Source organism: Myotis yumanensis, unplaced genomic scaffold, assembly GCF_028538775.1.
Source record: "Myotis yumanensis isolate MYYU_CA2020_CCGP unplaced genomic scaffold, mMyoYum1.0.hap1 SCAF_5, whole genome shotgun sequence".
NCBI lineage: Eukaryota > Metazoa > Chordata > Mammalia > Chiroptera > Vespertilionidae > Myotis > Myotis yumanensis.
Genome location: NW_027223756.1, coordinates 66,147,715 through 66,170,005, shown reverse-complemented (window position 1 = coordinate 66,170,005; position 22,291 = coordinate 66,147,715). Strand labels below are relative to the sequence as shown.

At 36.2% G+C, this 22,291-nt stretch overlaps 1 protein-coding gene and 1 pseudogene across 2 annotated transcripts in view; one reads left to right on the top strand and one right to left on the bottom strand.

The window, feature by feature from the left end:
* Positions 1 to 22,291, top strand: part of SPOCK3 (SPARC (osteonectin), cwcv and kazal like domains proteoglycan 3) — a 328,026-nt gene that overhangs the window by 128,503 nt on the left and 177,232 nt on the right. For both annotated transcript variants that reach the window (XM_070415434.1, XM_070415435.1), the window contains exon 3: positions 7,164 to 7,209. In XM_070415434.1, coding sequence (XP_070271535.1) covers positions 7,164 to 7,209 — 46 coding nt within the window. The remainder of the gene's footprint in view (positions 1 to 7,163; positions 7,210 to 22,291) is intronic.
* Positions 11,174 to 11,465, bottom strand: LOC139011889 (small Cajal body-specific RNA 13; annotated as a pseudogene).

Genomic DNA, 22,291 nt, shown 5'->3' with positions numbered 1-22,291 from the left:
TGCTATTGGTCAAGCAAGTCTTGAAAGCCACACTGTTTCCAAAGGGAGGAGGATGAGACTTCATCTATTGTGAGTGGTCGGATGGATGTTATAGTAAGGGAAGCAATTGATGAAGGCCGCCTGTGGAGATTATCTACTCCTATAGGACAGGAGCTTCAGATTCTTCATCTCTAAAGTTAGGGAAGACTAGATACTATCTCAAAGCCCTTAGAACATTAACTTTCTGGTTTCTATATCCTATGTGAGCATGCTTACAAAGTTGCCTTCCCTGTGAAGACTTCCCATGTAGAACATTACAGATTTATTTGCTTTCTTTCTTTATTCCCATCATACTTTGTACAGGTTTGTCTTCAAATAGCCAATTATGGAGTGCTTCTGGCCTTCACATTAGACTCTGAGCTCTTTAAAGTCACAGGCTATGTTTCACTTAATTTACTTTTTCCTGAGCATCTATTGAATGCACAATAAATGCTCATTGGAATAATTGGGAGCAGGGGGGACAAAGTCACAAATCTCTGATAGTTCATTGGGAAGTGAATGGGTCATACTTTATGTGCATTTGGCTTCAAAATCCAGAGGCCACAATGAGATTCTAACCAGCTGTTTTCCCACTACCTGCTTCATATCTTAACAATCTTCCTTCTAGCATATACCAAGTATTTTATTAAAAATTTTTATTTTTGTATGATGCCAATTTAAGAAAGATATTATGACAATCACTAGAATGTTTTCCTGGTTATAATAGTGATAGGTGCCAATTTTTATGTGCTTATTGTGAACTAGAAACTATACTAATACATTACATATATTGTCTAACTTAATCTTAGCATAGCTTAAAGGCATTATTATTAATCTCAATTTCTATAAAAAAAAAACTTAAGAGAAGTTGAAATAGAGTAAGTGGGAGATAGAGGGTTCTAACTGTATCAGAAACCTTACTATTGGCCTTGATATCCTGATATATCTTCATTTTTGTTTTTTAAATGTCTAACTCATCTATTGAAATTGTCTTTTGAAAATTTGTACCAAGGTAAACCCATTCTTAAATTCTTGTAATTATTAATTCTGGAATTTTCTTAAATTTTAATCATAATTTATTCAAAATGTGAGACATTATATGAATGACATCATTGATAAAACACTACTGCTTTTGGAGGAATCCATTATTGGTAAACTATTAAAAATTACATTTTAAATAGTGTATCACTAGTGAAAGAAAATGTATAAGTACTTAATATAGTAAAATATGGTTATAAATGCCTTAGAGTAAAAAAAAGTACTATCAAGTGTTACTGTCAATTAAAACAAACAAACAAATAAAAACTAAGAGAAAATTGCTTTCTTGCTTAGTATAGTGTGAAGCCAATGTCATGGCTTTATGGAATGCATTGCGCTGTAATGATAAAGTGTCTAAGTATATAGTTGGCGACGCCCTAGTTGAATTTATTTATTTAGTCTCTCTGACTACACTTTCTAGTTTTCCATAGTCATATACAAGGAATGTCAGCAAATTTGTAAAGAAGTCTTATGAACCTTATACCACGTGGATTTTCTTGTTTACATAGCTCTAATTGGTTAAAATATATCTGACTTGTGAGATGTCTCATATGACTAAAATGTTACTTAAATGTTATCTAAATGTCATAAACAAGAACTAATTTACTATATACCTATAATATACCCATATATTTAAATATATATTTCAACATATGTGTGTGAATATATATATTCAATATTTGTATATTCCAAATGGTTGACTACATACAAAGGTCCTGTATGAAATCTGAGATATTCTACTATCAGACTTCAGATAGGGAAGAGAAGTACTATGAAAATATTATCACCTGGTCAATTTTGGTATAGATTAGCCATAAAATTTTATACCACACCTAGAATGGGACTGTCATATCTTAGGTTATTCGTATGCAGTATCAGAAATACCCACCATTGATAATCATCAGCTTAACACCCAATTTATTTCTGCTATGTGTCTCCAAAAGTATACTCTTCTGTGTCTAATTTTATACATGTGGAATACTTTTTCTTTAGCTTAAAATACTTTGTAGTAGTTGTGCAATATAAATTACAGAATGCTTATGGGAATGTAGGACAAAAGGGTGTCCAGTAGACATCAGTAGTGTCTCTATTGATTTTTATTTTAAAGTGTCATCCTTAGCTAGCAATATCTTTTCAAATATATTGCCTATACAGCTCTTCATGGACACTGGAACAGAATGGCTTAACAATGGTTAACATTAATGCCTGAGAATCACCCTTTTTATGTTTACCTCTAGGGGTTGAGTTGTTCTTGGGCATCAAGACTCCTTTTCTCAATTGATTACTTATCAAAATCTATGAGGATGGTTAATTAATCCCTGACCTAGTTTTCCAAACCTTGTTATTCCTTCAGGCAATGGGAGGATATATCAGTACAGATGTAGCAGTGAATGAATGAGTTCATCAGTTGAACTTTGGATATAAATGTGTCCTTCCAATCTACTCTATCTGGTCAAAGCCTGATTATAACCAGTTATTGTCACAGGAAATTAGTTTCTTATTCTGGGTATGGTGTTTATTCCCAGGGACCACCTTCCTAAATTTATATTCTATGTTTATAAGAGAATAAATACTTAGACATTTATGTATGAGTTGTTTATTATAGCAAAATATTATAAACAATACAAAAGCATAGACATATGAAGGGCTAACTAAATGATGGTAGTAGCTACACAAAATATATTAGGCATTAAATATTTTGAAAAAACATTAATACAATTGTAAAGTGCTCTTAATAAATGTTACACAAAAAAACTGTATATAGAGTTGAATGTGCAATGTTATGTCAATATATTAAAACATCTGTGAAGAAATCTTTATTGTTAGTAGCTCATTGTTGTAGGATATTTTGATTCATTTGTCTTGTTGTATTTCCCAATAACTCTGATCAGTAGTCCTCAAAAAGGTGATGTTTTTCCCTCTGAGGAGACATTGGCAAGACTTGGTGACATTTCTGTTTGTCACACCTTTAGGGAGGTTGCTACTGGTATCTCCTGGCTAGGGGCTAGGGATGCTGCTAAACAGCCTGCAATGAACAGGACAGTCACTCCCCCAATACACCAAATATCTGGCCCAAATATCATTAATGCCCAAGGTTGAAAAACTGCTCTATGTTAAATATACATTTGATTTAAAATTAGGAAAAATCGAGCATTAAAACCACAAGGAAAAAGTTTAACAGGATACACAAATCAAATTTTGTTATATAGATTATTTTTTTTAAATGAACAAATATTTTGTTAAGCATAAGAAATTGGCAAAGGCATAATATTGCCTTTGTAATATTGCCGCTGTAATTCACTGGTGTAAGCTTTTGGACAAGAGTGACAGGAATTCAGCTTTGCCTGTTGGAACACTCAGGCTTAGTTTCAGTCATGGGAACATGCACTTCTCCAAATGGGGGCATTTCTTGCAGTTGTTTTTTAAATCCCTTATTGGCTTATTTGGATCTAAATTAAAGCCCGAGAACAACCAATATTCACACAAAGCTTCTGAGGCAAAAGATTTGCGCTTGAATGAACACTGACGTGAACACACTTTTATTTCGCATCCTGGCAAAATTCCTAAGATTTAATGAAGTGAAACCATCTTCACACACACACACACACACACACACACACACACACACACAGTCTAGTGATATGAGAACACAAAGAAAAATATCTAAAAATAGCTGATAAGCTACCTATTTTGCTTTTTTAATACTGTATCAGATCCCCACAATGACCAGACTTTGAGATTGCCCTTGACGTAGCCAAAAGAACCTGGCTCGTGTTTATATTATGATTATAGATTTTTATATAACTGTGGTCCCAGACTAACCCAATGTGATTATGTTATTCTGAAGGAAGTTAAATTAAAAGTGGTTGAGGATGGATTTTACCATAACATTATATGTACATACACTTAATTTCTGCTAATCTGTAAAGATCTTGATTATGTCAAACACTATGTGTTGTGTCAGACGTGTTGCTTTCATGTTATCAGTGTTATTAGTGTCTGTTCCACACCTATTCCCCCGTCTAGATCTGTCTTATTTACATGGATGGTGTCACTATTGCAGTAAAGACTTACCCACATCTTCTTGGATGATGCCCCTGGTAGCTGTACCACTTCAGAATAGTCTGAGGTGATTATAGAAACACTTGCCTTCTTGCATTCAATGCTGCACTCATAAATGTAGGCTTTAAAAATGCTCATTACGTCTAACATTTGGCATTTGGGGGGGTGCAGTTTGAACATCAACTTGCACAAATGTTATGAGGAGTCTCTGGCTCTTTCTAAGAAAACTAAAGGACCTTGTCAGCAGTGATAAGAATGTGTCTGATGGTGCTGTGGCCCAAAGGTATCGAGGGAGATGAACCTGGCCCTTGTGATGAGCAAGTATGCTTTAGCCTCTCCTTTATGCCAGATGTTGTGCTGCTGGTTTATATTTTGTATAACAAATACCCCAGCAACCTTACCAGATAGGTAGGTATTATTTTTCAGCTTTATTCACAGGGTTCTGAGGTTTAGATCATTAGCTTTTCTCAAGTTGTACAGCTAGTAAACAGTAAAGCCAGCCTTAAAATACCAGTTTTCCTGTCTCCACATTCATCACTCATGTGCCCATTGTCCAGCTTGTGGTTATATGTCAGGGAAGCTCCAATCCCTCTTTCTGCAGGAAATGAATAAATAGTCATTATCCCCGAACAGTGAGATGTAATCAAAAGGAGAAAATATTTGAAATGAGTGTGTCTTGATCCCCGGTTCAACTTTAGAGACTTTGAGTGGAATCTTTTAATTTAAAATCTTAGTTGTCCAAGAATTCTATTATGCTAAAATGATTTTTAAAAAGAGATTTTAAAAAGAGACTGAACAATCAATGCTTATTTAATTACCCAGTGGTTTTATCCTCCTTTAATTTAATCCTGGATAATTTTGTAGAATAGAACCTATCATTGTGGATTGCCCCCTCTTTTTCTATAAGAACATTTTTATTATATTAAATTAAATTAAATTAAATTAAATTATATTATATTATATTTATTATATTATATTATATTATATTACATTATATTATATTAATATTGTTAGAGTATTACTGATGTCCCCCATTTCCTTCCCTTTGCTTCCTTCCACCTGCCCCAGGCATTCACTACACTATATGTCCATTGGCTATGCATATAAGGTCTTTGGTTAATCTCTTCATTTGAAGTTGGTGAGGTGGGAATGCAGAAGACGGTGAATGATTAGTCACAATAAATAAAATGTTTTGTAGCAATTGATAATTTTTGAATAAATAAATAAAATTGAGAAATGTATTTCCATAATTAAAATATGCCACATTTTCCTCTCTGCTCATTGGAAGGTTTTAGCAAAGAGCTTAGGAAGGAGACTCAAAGACTGTCTCCTTGGCCTTTCTGCATTTCCTGTGTTCTGTGTTTCGAATGGATTGCCTTTGTGTGTCCAAGAGTATTGAGCTAGGAGATGTTTCATCAAGGAGCTTCACAATGTGCTTTATCTTACTCTGGGGAAAACAGCTTATTCATTGAAGCAGTGAAATCTGTTCTACTTAATATAAAAGGTGATATGTATGAGGCATGCATGTGTACAAGACTTCTAGGGTGTAAAAACCATTAATAAAGTAAAGTTAGTTTGTCTTTACTCTTTGTAAGTTTTTTTCACTATACTTTACTCCACATCTGTATTGTATAGTTATATTTACACACTGTATAGTAAATATATAGTAATGATTTTTCCATATAAAAGATTTAAAATTTAGGCAAGATTGAATTAGGTGTGCATTTTTAAAGTTTCCAATTGCATTTTGATGAACTCCTTAGATAACCTATATATATATATAAAAAGCCAGCGACCAGAATAACCCGTTGCTATGACACCCACTGAGGCCAGCGAACTGGCCCGATTGTGGGTGGGGCTGGGGGGCCAACCTACCGCAGCCCCTCCCTACAGCCTGCGCCGCTCCCTATCCCCCCTACCCCAATAGGGGGCGGGGCAAGCCAGCCAACCTCCTGCAGTCCCTCCTCCCGGCCAGCCCCACTCCTTATGGGCCCCCACCACCCCAATCGGCCCATGGCCCCTCCCCCCAGCCAGTTCTGCCCCAAGTTGCCCCCCCCCCCCCCACTTCGATCAGAGGCAAGGCCGGCCAGCCAACTTCCTGCGGCCCCTTCCCCTGGCCGGCCACACCGCTGATTACCCCCTCACAACCATTTGGGGGCAGGACCAACCAGCCAACATCCACAGCCCCCCCCCCCCCCGCCCGCCGCTGGCCTCCCCAACCCCATTTAGGGGCGGGGCTGACTGGCCCACCACCCACAGCCCCTCCCCATAACCGGCCCCACCCCCAGCCAGCTCCATCCCCAATGGGCCCCCACACACCAATTGGGGGTAGGGCCCGCTGGCCAATTGCCCATGGACCCCCTCCCCCCAGCCAGCCCAGCCCTAATTGGGCCCCGATCAGGGTGGGCCGGCCAGGCAACCTCCCACCACCTCCTCCCAACAGTCCTGGCCCTGATACACCCTGATCGGGGCTGGGCCGGCCAGACCCCACTCGTGCATGAATTTGTGCACTGGGCCTCTAGTCAATTAATGAGTGACTGATTTACATCAAGTATTTTTATACTTTATAGTCTAGTGGAAAATCACTTTGTATTTTTCCTGCTATATTAATGGTTCCATTTAATATTATAAAGTTGTGTAATTGGACACTGCGATGATACTTTTATAGCTTATTAGGTCAGGGTAATTATCTGCATCTTATATTGCATGTTGAATTGCAATTGAAAGTACTGCATTATGATATTTAAGTGAAGTGGCAAACCAAAATAGTTAAATTATGAGAGTAACCACAGATTTGCAATGAAAAATTAGCACATTTATTGAAAGATATTTCTTTAACATGTAAATAATGTGTTCCATTTTGATAACTTTGTTTTTCTCTTGTTCTTTTTATTTTTTTATTTTTTTTATAATTTGCTGCTTGCCATTACAGGAAGTGGAGGTTTGTATTCAGCTTCTGTATTTTCTATTTTATTTTAGATTTTATATGACTCTTTACATTGTATTAACTCATATCCACTCAATTCACATTATTTTCCCCTTAGGATGATTATTTCCGCACTTGGAGTCCTGGAAAGGCCTTTGATCAGGGTAAGAATCTAATTATTTTAAAATAAAAATCTTTACATGTCTGTAATCACTGTTTTGAACATGATATTAACTGTCTGGTTAGATTTTAAAATACTGAATAGGAGAGCTTAGATGAATGAAAAAAATCTGCAATAATTGCTTTCATTTCAGAATAATGTAGTTAAAATATATTAAGTAGGTAACATGATTATGTCAAGATGACTCTTATTACTAGATGCAGATCTTAGGTTACAATTTAGGCTTCTGAGCTATACCATGCCCACTTTTTGTGATACAAGTCACTTCCTCCAATTTTCGAATATAGTCAAGTACAATCACTAGGAAATAGACATATTTGTGTAAAAATTCAAAATAAATGGCTTTGGTGTCTCTTTCTCAGTAAATAAAACAACTTTATTTAAAAACAGAGCTGACTGGTAATTAGACTCAGCTGGGGCCTTAGGTAGGCCCAAATGGAAAAGTCTTTCATGTAATTGGGGTTTCCCGCACTTCTGTACACACAGTGTGTAACTCTGGTTTGCTTACTTGAGAAGTAAAAGCAGGGCATTATGCATGGGGAAGGAAGTACCTTTCTACCTGTGCAATGAGACTGAAACCTCAGGGCAACGATTATTATATACATTATTAAACAGAATTGTTTACTGAATTGTACAATATTAGAACCAGGTACTTCCCTTTTTAAAGTTTGAAACAATAGGAATTTCTACTTTATATAGCCTAAAGTAAACTTACAAAAGATGTTACTCCATAAAATAGTATCACTTAAAAATAGAAATAATTTTTAAGAAGGAGCCATAATATGTTATTAAAGGAAGCTTAGGTTATGCCTGGGAACTTTTTATTATATATTTGGAATGAATGCTTCAACAGCCAATCTCTCTAAGAGGGAACCAACCTGGGTGGACCTAGACAGGGTCGGTTGTTCACATTGATGTTAACCTGCAATCGGAAAAAGTCACTCATATCCAAGCCCCTCTTTAATATTAATTTCTTCTGTACTTCATGTGGCCACTGTGTTTGTGGAGTATGCATTTAAAATGTCCAAAAAATTTAATTTTGATTTGGTTACTAATAAGTCAAGTGAAATGAACCAAAAGGCAAGCAATGAAAAAATAATGACATGCAGATGGAGATATATTTGCAAGCTTTCTTGGGAAATGAATTTTTATGATAGAATTAGAAAACTTGAAAAATTAGAGTTATGTATGAAATGGATATTAACACTTAAATTTGCCATACGTGGTGCACCCACTTACAATAAAGATGGTGTGTGTGTGTGTGTGTGTGTGTGTGTGTGTGTGTGTGTGGTGATGTGTTGAACAATGATTTATCTCTCACTAAAAAAAGTAAAAAAAATAAAAATAAGATTGCGATAGGGAAGCTACCAAACCCTTATGTACCTTAAAACAGATTTATTTTAATTTTCAAAGAGGTTTTCAGCCTACTAACTTGTCAAAAAACATCGTATTTATGAGGCAAAGTGAAAGATCATGACATGATAATAGCTGATATTTATTAAGAGTGTCATGTATTGAGTTACTATTCTAAATAGTCAATATATTAGTTCATTTGATCTTCAAAGTAACACTGTCAGATGATGTGGAAGGTGAGGCACTGAAGGAGGTTAAAGCTTCTGCCCAGGGTCATATTCTTACAATGTGAGTCTGGATTTGGGTCCAGGCAGTCTGACCCCTGAACCCCATTTCCTAATTACTATGTGGTACTGTTCCTCCTATGATAGCTGTGAAATAAAATAATGACATACTAACAGAATTTTAAACCTTATGCTTTAAAAATAAATATTTACTTGAATGAACTTTAGAAATAGAGCTGGATGCTTTGTTTCTATGTTTTAGACAATATTTTGTAGACTATCAGACCCTGGGTTTTGATTAATGGAACATGTATTGTTGGTAAACATACATAGGAAAGTATCTATACTAATAATAGTTTAGGTGGCGTCACGCCCTCACACATCATGCCCTAATGTCGTCACAAGATGGCCATCACACAATGGCCATATGCACAGCGAAGGCAGGGCCTGGAGCCACTCCGTGTGGTGAGGCCGGGGTTCCCAGCATCTCCACAGCCTTGTGCGGAGTAGGCAGGTCCCAGAGGAGGAGGTGGGTCACGGCAGGGGAGGACAGTTGTGGGGGATTAGGCCAGCAGGGGAGGGGAGTTGGGAGTAATCAGGCTGGCAGGGGAGGGCAGTTAGGGGTGATCAGGCCCCAGCAGGGGAAGGCAATTGAAGTCAATCAGGCCAGCAGGGGAGCGGTTAGGGGGCAATCTGGCAGGCAGGCAGGCAAGTGGTTAGGAGCCAACGGTCCCAGATTGTGAGAGGGATGTCAGACTGCTGGTTTAGGCCCCATCCAGGGATTGGGCCTAATCTGGCAGTCAGACATCCCCCTAGGGGTGCAGGGTGACCTGAGGGACAGCCCCCGTGCACAAATTTTGTGCAACGTGCCTCTAGTTATATAGAAAAAGTTAGTTTGAGGTACATATATTTTTTTTCTATTTGTTTTTGGCTTTGAGTAAAATTAACTAATCCATTGGTAGACTATACTGAGGAGTAGGAAAAACATCCTTTCCCCATCCAATTCTGAATAAGATAGAGTGCATTAGTTGGATAGAATAGACATGAGGTGTTGACTTCTAATGTTTGTTGTTTTTCCTGATGATTTAATCTTTTTTTAAGTATTATTTTCAAAACATCATTGAGCTGTTGAACATAAAGTAGAAGCCTTTTTATGAATGTTTATAGTTTTTAATATACTCTTTTTCATTGGTTTATGAACAGCATAGCACATCAATATGAGTTGGTTTTTTATACTTTCTTTTTTGGAAATTTGTATATTTCCTGAAAAGAGTGAGAAAAATTTAGCTTAGTATTACATTTTTTAAAAAGTATCAACTATTGTTTTTGATTATCTAAAGTTTTACATATGTATCCTTTTTTCCCAATTGACCACCCCCCCAGCCATTCCCACCCCTGAGGGCAAGCCCCCACTGCCCCAGTGTCTGTGTCCATTGGTTATGCTAATATGCATGCATACAAGTCCTTTGGTTGATCTCTAACCCTTCCACCTCCCCTGCCATTTATCTCTGGATCTATTTTTGTTCATCAGTTTATGTTGATCATTATATCCCACATATGAGTGAGATCTAGCATTACAGTTTTTATGCTTATATTTATGCCATTTTTTAAACCATATTCATTCTAACATCATACTTCCACCTCCATTGGTTGCTTCACAAAATATGCAGGAATTAAAGTAACATTAATGAACATGTAAATGAATATTTCATAATATAAATGGCATCATTTTTCAGCCTATAATTCCTCAGCACATAGGTATATGCATAAACATAAACACACATACATACACAAATAAACTTATACATATTTACACTCTACAAATACATTTGCACCTGTAAATTTGCTTCTAGGTAAAATTAACTAATTGTTCATACATATCTTATCTACCTTTGGTTTAACTGTTACAGATTTTCCACCTCACATAATTTTTTTTTTATTAATCAGAACATTTCCACTTGGCTTGTTTGCCAAAAAAAAAAAAAATAATAATAATAAATAAAGACTTTTGGTAAAATATAATGGCTTCAAATGAATTTTAGTAAAACTATTTTGGTGATGGTAAGTCTGCATTAAAATAAAAGAAAGCATTCTGATGTGTTAAATAAATTGCTTTGGTTATCTCTGCTAGAAATTTCTGTGCCATTACTTCTCTTCATTAGTGTGGCTAATCATGAGTTGACATAATAGAAATGGACTGAAAAATAGTTTTAATGAGGACATGCATCTTTTTGAATACGGCATAAACATCCTATGCTTATGATGACAAAGGAAAGAAGAGATGCATGGATAAACTAAAGTAGTAGCATGATAAATATTTTAATAAATGCTTTGGATAGATATGCTGTAGCTTTAAAACTTTTGTTTTTCCTTTGTAGCAGTACTTAGTGTCCAACAGAAACCACTCCATCTGTTAAACAATATCTAGACTGCAAAGCTTCTCTCACTGTTGGTGGATAGATAATGACACGGACAGTCACTATCGCCGTGGCAACAGTGCCCGGGAACTATCAGAGGAACATTGCACATGGCAGGCTGGCTCTGGAGCAGCCATACCTCAGCTTCCTCCGGGGTTTGCTTTTTCTGCAAGTCTGGAGTGCCCTCGGGTTAAAACTTTTTTTTTTTTTTACTTCGTTTCTCTTTGCTTCCTTAACTCTACATTGTTTTTTGGGTCACATATTAATTTAGGTGTGTAAGTGATAAATTACTGGAATTTTTAGCAGTATTTCCTGACAGTTGTTTAGAGTCTCTACTTATACTGAAGTGCTATATCTACAAGGATCACCTTTTATTCAAAAGATGTTGTTTTTTGTTTTTTGTTTTTGTTTTTTTTCCTGTAGGATTTGATATCTAGGTGCCCTGAAGTGAGAGTTAGGAGCAAAATGCGCTTTCTATAATTCCCTAATTTTACTCTCCAAACCAGTTTGGAGTTTTTCCACTTGGCATCTACCATGGCAATGAATTATAATCAATAGACTAATAACAGAGAAAGGGAATTTAAATAGATCCAGAGATTTCAGGACAAATTGATGTGTTTCACCCACTTATGCAGATTTCTGGGGATATGGAATTAGGGGAAAAAGGTGTAGCTGTGACTTAGATCAGCACTCTTCTGTCATTGCACTGTTTTTTTTTTTTTGTTTTTTTTTTTTACGATGTTTTATTGATTTCAGAGAGAGGAAGGGAGAGGGAGAGAGAGATAGAAACATCAGTGATGAGAAAGAGTTATTAATCAGCTGCCCCCTGCATGCCCCACACTGGGGATTGAGCCTGCAACTCATGAAATGTGCCCTGAGTAGGAATCAAATCTTGGCCTCCTGGTTCATGAGCCAATACTTAACCACTTAGCTACACCGTCCAGGCACAGCTGTTTCTATTAAGTCTAGAGCTCTCTGGGAACAGCAGCTAATTTGGTCACATTTAATTCAACCAAAAATCCCGAAGTGAAATTCAAACTGCTCAAAATCCAGTTAGGAAAGATAGACTGTGAATAGCTGATCTTGTATCTAGATGAGCAAGAATTGGAGGGAGGTGAAAAAGAAAGACTCTGCTCTCTGAAAGGCCAGTCATATGCTTAGCCATATATGTACCTATTGTTTCTGTCTTTTCAGGATCAGTTCTTAGAGTTTTTATGTAATTCTCCCAATTCTTCCTATCCATTTGCAAAACTTGTCACATATACTAACGGTCACAGCTTGAGATGCCCCTTTGCATAAATCCCTGGCTACTAAAGGAGAGGTGTAGATATTTCTTCTGGAGCTTTTATTCCCTTCAATGAACAGAGCTGCTATATTATTATGGCTGTATTTATTTCTGAATTTTAAAAAGACTAGCATTTGAGAAATGCACCCCCAACTATCTTTTCCTTTTTAAAATGCATTACAAAACTTCTCATTTATTTATTTATTGTTGAATCTTTATCGTTGAAAGTATTGCATATGTCCCTTTTTCTCCCTTTGACCCCTTATAGCCCGCCCCCATCCCTGCTCTAGGCCTCCACCACCCATGGGTTTTGCATATATGCATTTAAGGCCTTTGGTTGATCTCTTCCCACCCACCCTCCCCTGCCTTCCCTCTGAGATTCCACAGTCTAAAGCAGTGGTTCTCAACCTTCTGGCCCTTTAAATACAGTTCGTCATGTTGTGACCCAACCATAAAATTATTTTCATTTCTACTTCATAACTGTAATGTTGCTACTGTTATGAATCGTAATGTAAATATCTGATATGCAGGATGGTCTTAGGCGACCCCTGTGAAAGGGTCGTTCGACCGCCAAAGGGGTCGCGACCCACAGGTTGAGGACCGCTGAAGGCACTGTATAAATGGATTACACAATGTAGGTATTGACTCTCCCACAGATGCTTTTAAATTTCACTTGTTTACATATGCTTAGATGGTTTTTATTGATAATAGTCTGAAACAATAGATTGGTCTGATCCAAGCTTCACAATAGAGGCATGGTAGTACCATAATGATGCTTTGTTTAAAAGCTTCGGTCTTTTTGGCATTTTTCTAGTGGAAAAATTGGTGTTCCACAATTGAAATTCAGTGTGGATAATATGCAAAGATGATTATATGATTATAATATTTTATAAAAATGCAAATTCGGAACCATTATTTGATCTGAATCAATATTTGATAAACTCAAAATAATTGATTTTGGTTTGTTGTATCATTTTGAAATAATTCCTTGTTAGCTGAGAGCTATGCCAATTTACATCATACACTTTATATCATTTATTTGGGCAAACTTGGCTTATAGAAGCCTCTGTAAAACTGCAAAGACATATTCAACCTAGAATCCCAAAGTACACGTTCCTTTGCTCTATGTCAGATTTAGTACATAAGAACTACATCAGGCTTCTGCATGACAATATATTTCAGCCTCCCATCTAATTATGATTTACTTATACAAAAATACTAGTCCATTTGTTTCACACCATAATCTTTAATATATAGAAATCAAGAATATTAAAATTGTTTTGTTCTAGGTCAAATACTGCTTTTTTTTTCTCCATAGATAATAAAGTTTGTATGAAGGTCTGTGTTTTTAATTTAGAAGATAAAATCTAGAAAAATAATACTTAATTTGGTTTTTATTCCAGTAGCCTACATAGGTGTGCAAAAAGTCAAATTATATTTATTTCTCTTTAATGAACTTATATGTTACTGAATTGTCAATCAAATTTATAGAGCAAGGGGTCGATAAAATATAATTCAAAAGTGTTGAGATATTAAAAAAAATAATATTCTTATCTCAATCCTTGTTAGTCTAACATAGTAATAAATATTGTGAAGGTTGAAACATCAGTAGATACAGATAGGAAGTAATATTTTTGGCAGGAATCCTCCACTGGCTAAAGGAGTGATTTTCAGTCATGCCTGAACATGGGATTACAAAGCACTCATTTAAAAATACAGTTGCCTCGGCCTGGTCCCTAAACATGTTGACTTAAGTTAGCTGGGTCAGGCATGCGTGTGTGTATGTGTGTGTGTGTGTGTGTGTGTGTGAGTGTAATAAAAATTGAAATATATATATATATATTAAACAAAATTTACTATTTTAACTATTTTTAAGTCTATAGTTTGGTGGTATTACATACATTTACATTTTTGTGCAAACATCACCAACATTCATCTCCAGAACTCTTTCATTTTCTCAAACTGTAACTATACTCATTAAACAGTAGGACTCCCTCTTTCCTCCTCCTCCCAACCCTTGGCAACCACCATTCTACTTTCTGTCTCTATGAATTGGAATAGTCTGCATTTCTCATATAAATGGAAATGTACACATTTGTGACTGGCTTCTTTCACTCACCATCATGTGCTCAAGTTTCATCTATGTTGTAAAATGTGTCTGAATTGCTTTCCTATTTTAGGCTGTATAATACTTCATTTATGTATTTACCACATTTTGTGTATCCGTTCATCCACTGACGAACCTGTCGGTTGCTTCCACACTTTGTTGTGAAAATGCAGCTGTGAACACTGGAGTACAGATATCTCTTTGAATCTCTTCTTTCTGTTCTTTTGAGTGCACATCTGGAGTTAGGAGTTGCTGGATCAAAAATACTTCTTTTTTTTTGATGAACCACCATGTTACTCTCCATAGTGGTTGCATCATTTTACAGCCCAGCCAGCAGTGCAGAAAGGTTCCAGTTTCTTTAGAGCCTAGCCAACATTTGTTATTTTGAGCTTTTAAAAAGTAATATCCATCCTGATGGGTGTGAATGTGTTTGAGTTTTAAACTCTACACTTGTTTATTTTATGCCAATATAGTTGGGAATCACCAGGCACAAACACACAAGCAATGGCTTATCAAAATATTTCCTTTCAGTCATTCTGTTCTACAGCACTCAGAAGATGTTTGTTAAGATGGTTATTCTTTTGAAGGCAACAAAATGTGTCATGGAATTTTTATTTTATTTTTTAAAAAATATGTATTTAATTTATTTCAGAGAGGGAGAGAGAGAGATAGAAACATCAATGATGAGAGAGAATCATTAATCAGCTGCTTCCTACACACCCCACACTGGGGATCAAGGCCACAACCCGGGCATGTACCCTGACCGGGAATCGAACCCTGACCTCCAGGTTCACAGCTTGATGTTCAACCAGTGAGCCACACCAGTTGGGCTGTCAGGGAATTTTTAAAAACTTATTCACCTTTTTAGATCCTGTGCCAGAAGTAGGTGCGAAGGGGGTTTCAGAATGGATTGTAGGCATCAACAGAACCTCAAAAGATAAAGTCCTTGTTCCCATTGAACAAGCACTTCCTATGTGTCAGGTGTTATATATAAGACAATCCTTGTACTAACCTTAAGAATTAAATATATCCTTTAATTTATGAAGGAAACTAAAGTTAAGAGATGTTGATAAAGGTAACAAAGCTAAGTAGGGGTTGTAGCTAGGTTTGAAATCTTGCAGTAGTGGATTTTGAAGTCCATTTTCTCTCTTACTGTGTGATACTCTTTTAGATTCAACTCATCTATATGCATAGTTTTTATCTCTTTCTCACCTCAGACATACATCTTTTTCATTAAAAAATATTGTAGGAATGATATAAGAATATAGGTTGCAAAAGGGTCAATCATCAGATACACTTGGACTATATTTAGAATTGCTCCAGTACTAAAGAAGGAGATGTTTGTAACTTGCATTCTCATTTTTAGAGTATAGGGATATATATTTTAAACTCACTTATATAATTGTTATATAATAAGTGCAAGGGTTATTATTATTCTATCACTTGGGAATAACAGCATATCTGTAAGACACAGAACTGTTTCAAGGATGTATGATAGCTTCTGTGGGCTTTCTTAGAAATTACTTTTTATGGAAATACGCTGACCAGAATTCTCACCCCACTTCCTTATATGCAAAGAAGAAAAAAAAATGCATGTGTTTCTAGAACATTAGCAGTGAAGCTTAGAGGTCACTTGGTCTGATCACTAATATAATTAAAGAACTTTTACCTCTTGAATGTCTCTGACTTCCAGCTTTGAATTAGACTCTCTATGTGAATATGCCATTCTATCCTCACATAGCACTTATTATCTGAAAACTACATATTTTTTAAAAAATATTTTTTTATTGATTTCACAGAGGAAGGGAAGAGAGATAGAAACATCAATGATTAAAGAGAATTATTGATTATAAAAAAAAGAGAATTATTGATCGGCTGCCTCCTGCACAACCTCTACCTGCGATTGAGCCCGCAACCGGGCATGTACCCTTGACCAGAATTGAACCCGGGACCCTTCAGTCCACAGGCCAATCAATGTTCTATTAACTGAGCCAAACCAGCTAGGGCAGAAAACTGCTTCTTTAACTATAATTTATTTCATTCTTTCCAATTTTTGGCCTTATATACTTATTCTAGAATGAATAAATTTATCCTCTACATGAAAGTGAATTGAAGAATTAAAAGTATTTTATATGGTACTGTTTTTAGAAGCTTTTAATTATTTTTAAAATGAATGAATGTTTTTGATCAGAATACTCTGATAATGATCAAAGAGCATGGGATGCCATGGCCACAGTCTCTTGTAGTTCTAACATTTCACAAATGTTTTTCTAGATTAGTAATTTGCTATTTAGTCCTAGATTTTCTTTTCTTTTATTTCTTTACTGCATGTGTCTTGATAGTTCTTTTTTTTTCATTTTTTATTGAATTTATTGGAGTGACATTGGTTAACAAAATTATACAGGTTTCAGGTGCACAGTTCTACAACCCATCATCTGTACACTGTATTGTGTGTTCACTGTCCTGAGTCAAGTCTTCCATCACCATTTATCCCCCCTAGTCTGTGCTTTTAGTGTTGCATGAGAAGCTGAAATAAATGATTGGCAGGCAGGATAGTTGGGTGCACATTTATTTGACTGTGCCATGTAGTCATGAGTTTGAATCACAGCTATGGTCAGACAGGCAAAATTACCTTATGCAAGTAATTTCACAATACTAGAGTTCTTTTCCCTTTGATAAAATATGAATAAATTTCTAATTGACAGGGTTGTGAAATTAAATAAATGTATGTAAGACCTATACACACAAAATATATAAAGTATTTAGTGTTTTTTTCCTTCTCTTACTCTTATATTTCTTCTGAAAAAAATCCACAACTTTAAGTAACTTTTACTACTTTTATTCATAAAAACATTTTTTTTGTTCTGATATAAAATTTTTCCATTCTTTTCAATCTTTTTAAAAAATGTATTTTTATTGATTTTAGAGAGAGAAGAATGGAGAGGGGAGGGGGGAGAGAGAGAGAGAGAGAGAGAGAGAGAGAGAGAGAGAGAAGGAGGAAGAAGGAAGGAAGGAAGGAAGGGAGGGAGGGAGGGAGGGAGGGAGGAAGGAAGGAAGGAAGGAAGGAAGGAAGGAAGGAAGGAAGGAAGGGAGGAAGAAAAAAACATTGCTATGAGATAACACCAATAGGCTGTCTCCTTTGTGCCTATGGAGCCCATAGCCCGGGCATGTGCCCTGACTTGGAATCGAATTGGCGACCTTTCAGTGCACAGAATGACACTCAACCAATTGAGCCACACTGGCCAGAGCTATCTAATATTTTAATAGCCAGGGTGGTCATGGGAATTATTATGCTCAGTATTCTGGCACAATAATTATTTTAAGAGTTTATATGAAAAATAATCTTCCTTGAAAAATTTAGAGAAATTTGTAATGCTCAAGACATTGGATAGAACAAAGTGTTACTTGATTATATTAAGCAGGATATATTACAATTTTATAATTAACACAATGAAATGTATTAGTTTTCTACATAGCACAGTATAGTGTGCTAAAATAGAATACCAGTCTTAGAGGTAATAAGCTAGGCTTTGTTTTCTAGCTTTTTTAATTGTTAATATGAAGCTCAATTCTCTATAACTTAAAAGACAGACTTTTTAAAAATAATAATGTTAGTACTCCTTATTATAATTACTTTTCTTTTTTATTTTATTTTTTTTTTTTTTTTTTTATTTTTTTTTATTTTTTATTTTTTTTTTTTTATTTTCCTCTTAAAGTATTACAAAGGGTATTACATAAGTATCCTTTTTCCCCCCCCCCTTCTTTTTTATTTTAAATAATATGACAGAAAAATTTTCTTGCTTGGTGGTGGAATTAAAAAGATTTATCAATGTTTCACCTGTAATGCCTTGACATTTCCCTGTTTAAATCAAATAAGAAAGCTTGAACATAAAAGATATTCCTTTATTTATGAGTCTGTCTTTATTTTGCTTGGTAGTTCACTTTGTTTATTTAATCCCACCTGAGTCATACATATTGAGCAGGCATACAGCTCTGGGTGGTGAGAGTGGGAATTTGCGAAGGTGGAGGGATTGAGCAAAATAATAAAAGAAAGAGAGAGAACTCATGGACATGGACAACAGTCCTGGTGATTGTGGGGATGGGGGTGGAGATGCATGAGGTCATAGTAGGAATAAATGGTGATAGAAAAAATAAATAAAAAAGATAGTCCTTTAAACAAGGTTCAGTAGGATGTTCTGTTTTTTATAAATAGATCTTTTGGCCCTGGCCAGTTTTCTAAGTGGTTAGAGCATGGGCCCAGGGACTAAAGGGTCATGGGTTCGATTCCGATCAAGGGCATGTACCTCAGTCACAGGTTCCCACGTGTGGGAGGCAGCCAATCGATGTGTCTCTCTCACATTGATGTTTCTTCTCTTTCTCTCCCCCTCCTCCTTCCCTTCTGCTCTCTCTATAAATCAATGAAGAAAATATCCTTGGTGAGGATAAAAAAATATAGACCTTTTGTTTTTATTTTTAGTTTACAGCAAAATTGAATGGAAGTTACAGAGAGTTTCCATATACCCTCTTTCCCCACATATGCATAGTCTCCCTCATTATCAGCATTCTCCAACAGAATGGTGCATCCTATATAATAAAAGGCTAATATGCAAGTTGACCGAACAGCGGAACGACCAGTCGTTATGATGCACACTGACCACCAGGAGGAAGATGCTCAATGCAGGAGCTGCCCCTGGTGGTCAGTGCACTCCCACAAGGGGAGCGCCGTGGACATCCCCCAAGGGGTCCTGGACTGCGAGACGACAAAGGCCAGACTGAGGGAGCCCCACCCCCACCCCAGTGCACAAATGTCATGCACCAAGCCTCTAGTTTGTTATAATTGATGAACCTGCATTGACACGTCATAACCACCCAAAGTCCACAGTATACATTATGGTTCATTCTTAATGTTGTACCTTCTACAGTAAGCATGTCAAACTCAAAGGCTAACATGGGCCAAATAAACAAGGTTTAAGTTTATGTGGGCCACAAAAAAACAAAAGCTTCAATTTTCAAATAAATGTAGGCTTATTTCCAGAGAGACACGCTGAATACAAAGGGCTGAAATAAATGAATAATTGTTAACATAAAGTAATAGAATATCTTAATAAAAATTAATGTTTTTTCTTGAACATTAACTTACTAGACACTGAATAACTGCACAAATTAATAAGCATAATGCAAATAAACCAATTTTTCTTGTTCTCCGAAAGTGAAATATTTCCTGTTGTGTACACTAAACAAGTGAGTACAAGACTGATGAGGTGGCAATATTCGCTAAAATATTCACTGATAGTATTAGTGGAGAGAAATGGTGCGCCTGCCCATAAGGCATGTAAGGGAAACGAATGCAACACGATTATAGTAATCAGTCATTAGTGAATATTGTCGTTTGTTATTAATAGCTAGAGGCCCATTGCAAGAAGAGAATTGTGCAATAGGCCTTCCCTTCCCCTCGCTGCCGGCACCAGTTTTCCTCTGGCACCTGGGACCCAGGCCTTCGTTGCTCTGGCTGGCTGAAGCCTTCAGTCTTCGCTCTGCCGCTTTGTGCCTATGTATGCAAATAAACCGCCATCTTTGTTGGGTTAATTTGCATACTCTCCTGAGTGGCTGGTGAGCGTAGCAGAGGGATGGTCAATTTATATGTTTGTCTATTATTAGGTAAGATTATGTATAACAGGATATTGTAAAAATTAAGTTATGAAATTTTTATTAAAACATTTCTTACATACCATTATATTGGCTGGGCCGCAAAAATATTTGTTGCGGGCGGCGAGTTTGACATGCTTGTTCTACAGGTTTGGACAAATGTATAATAACATGTCTTTGTCATTGTGGTATCATATAGTGTATATTCACTGCCCTAAAAATCCTCTGCTCTTCCTATCCCTCCTCCTTTCCCCTAACCCAGCAGTTCTCAACCAGTTCGCAACCACTTTGGCGGTCGAACGACCCTTTCACAGGGGTCACCTAAGACCATCCTGCATATCAGATAGTTACATTACGATTCATAACAGTAGCAACATTACAGTTATGAAGTAGCAACGAAAATAATTTTATGGTTGGGTCACAACATGAGGAACTGTATTTAAAGGGCCAGAAGGTTGAGAACCACTGCCCTAACCCATGGCAATCACTGATGTTTTTATTGTGTCCCATTACTGCCTTTTCCAGAGTGTCATACAGTTGGATTCAAACAGTGTACAGCCTTTTCAGACTGGCTCCTTTCACTTAAAAATATGAATTTAAGGTTCCTCCATGTAATTTCAAGACTTGATAGCTCATTTTTTTTTAGCCCTGAATGATATTCCTTTATCTGGATGCACCACAGTATTAGTATTTCCACTCACCTAATGAAGAACATCTTGGTGGCTCCCAAGTTTTGATGATTCTGTGTAAAGCTGCTATAAACATCCATGTGCAGGATTTTGTGTGGGCCTAAGTTTTCAACTCCTTTGGGTAAATACCCAGAAGTGTGATTGCTGGATCGTATGGAAAGAGCTTGTTTAATTTTGCAAGAAAACATCAAACTATCTTTCAAAGTGGCTGTACTGTTTTGCATTTCCAACAGCAATTAATGAGAATTCCTGTTGTTCCACATCCTCACACCACTTATTTGCATAACTTATTTGCCCCTTGATATTTTGACCTGTGACCCTTATAAAGCATCTGTAAATAAACTTGGTCAATTACTCTATTTTTTCTAGAAATTCTGTTCCCATATTCAGAACCATATATATTGCTGACAAAATATTACTTTATAAGTATTATGTCTGTAATATTTTTCAGTTTTCTCATTTTAATTGGAAGCCAACAAAATTTTATATTATTAGGAGAATGGGACATCACTTAATAATTAAGGGACTTGCCCAAATATATTAAGTAATTATAATGTCACCATTGAGATTAAGTTGTACATCTAGAACTAGGACTCATGTCATTAATCACATAGTTCTGTGTCTTGCTGTTATACTGTGCTCCAAAGTTATCACCTATAATTTTAATCATCATTGTAAAAATGAGCTAATTATTGCCATACTGCAGTGGAGTGGGTTGTATTTCCAGTTAAGGCTAGAACATTTGGAAATTAAAACAAATTTGAAAGCAAGATAGGTGACAACATGTTTAAAATTTCATAGTGACCTTTAATGTAAGGTAAGAGGGCAGCATAATTTTAGGAAAATGTTGTGGGCTTGAAAATTAGTACTGGGCTTTAATCTTAGCTGTACTAATGATTAGCTCTGCAAACTTGGAAAACGTAATTAACCTAAAGCCAAAGGTAATTTTTGCAGATTACATATAACTTAAGCCCTGAAGGTTTCCAAGAGATAGTTAATAAAAAGGTAGGGGAAGAGGAGAGCCTGGAAAACTCAGGGGCTGTCATTTAGGATCAAGGCATCTTAAGTATTCAACATTGTGTTGTATAGACTGTTCACATATTTTAAAAAATGTTTCTCAAGCATTTATATTATTAGATTTTAAGTCATTTGTAAAGTAAGGGTCAGTGTCCTGTGTTTAATTGAATCCTCCCAAAGGATAGGTTGATGTCCTAACCCCCAATGCTTCTATATGTGACCCTATGTGAAATAGGGTCTTTATTAATATAATCAAGTTAAGATGAGGTCATACTGGTTTAGGATGAGCCCTAATCCAATATGGCTGGCATCCTTTCAAGAAGACGG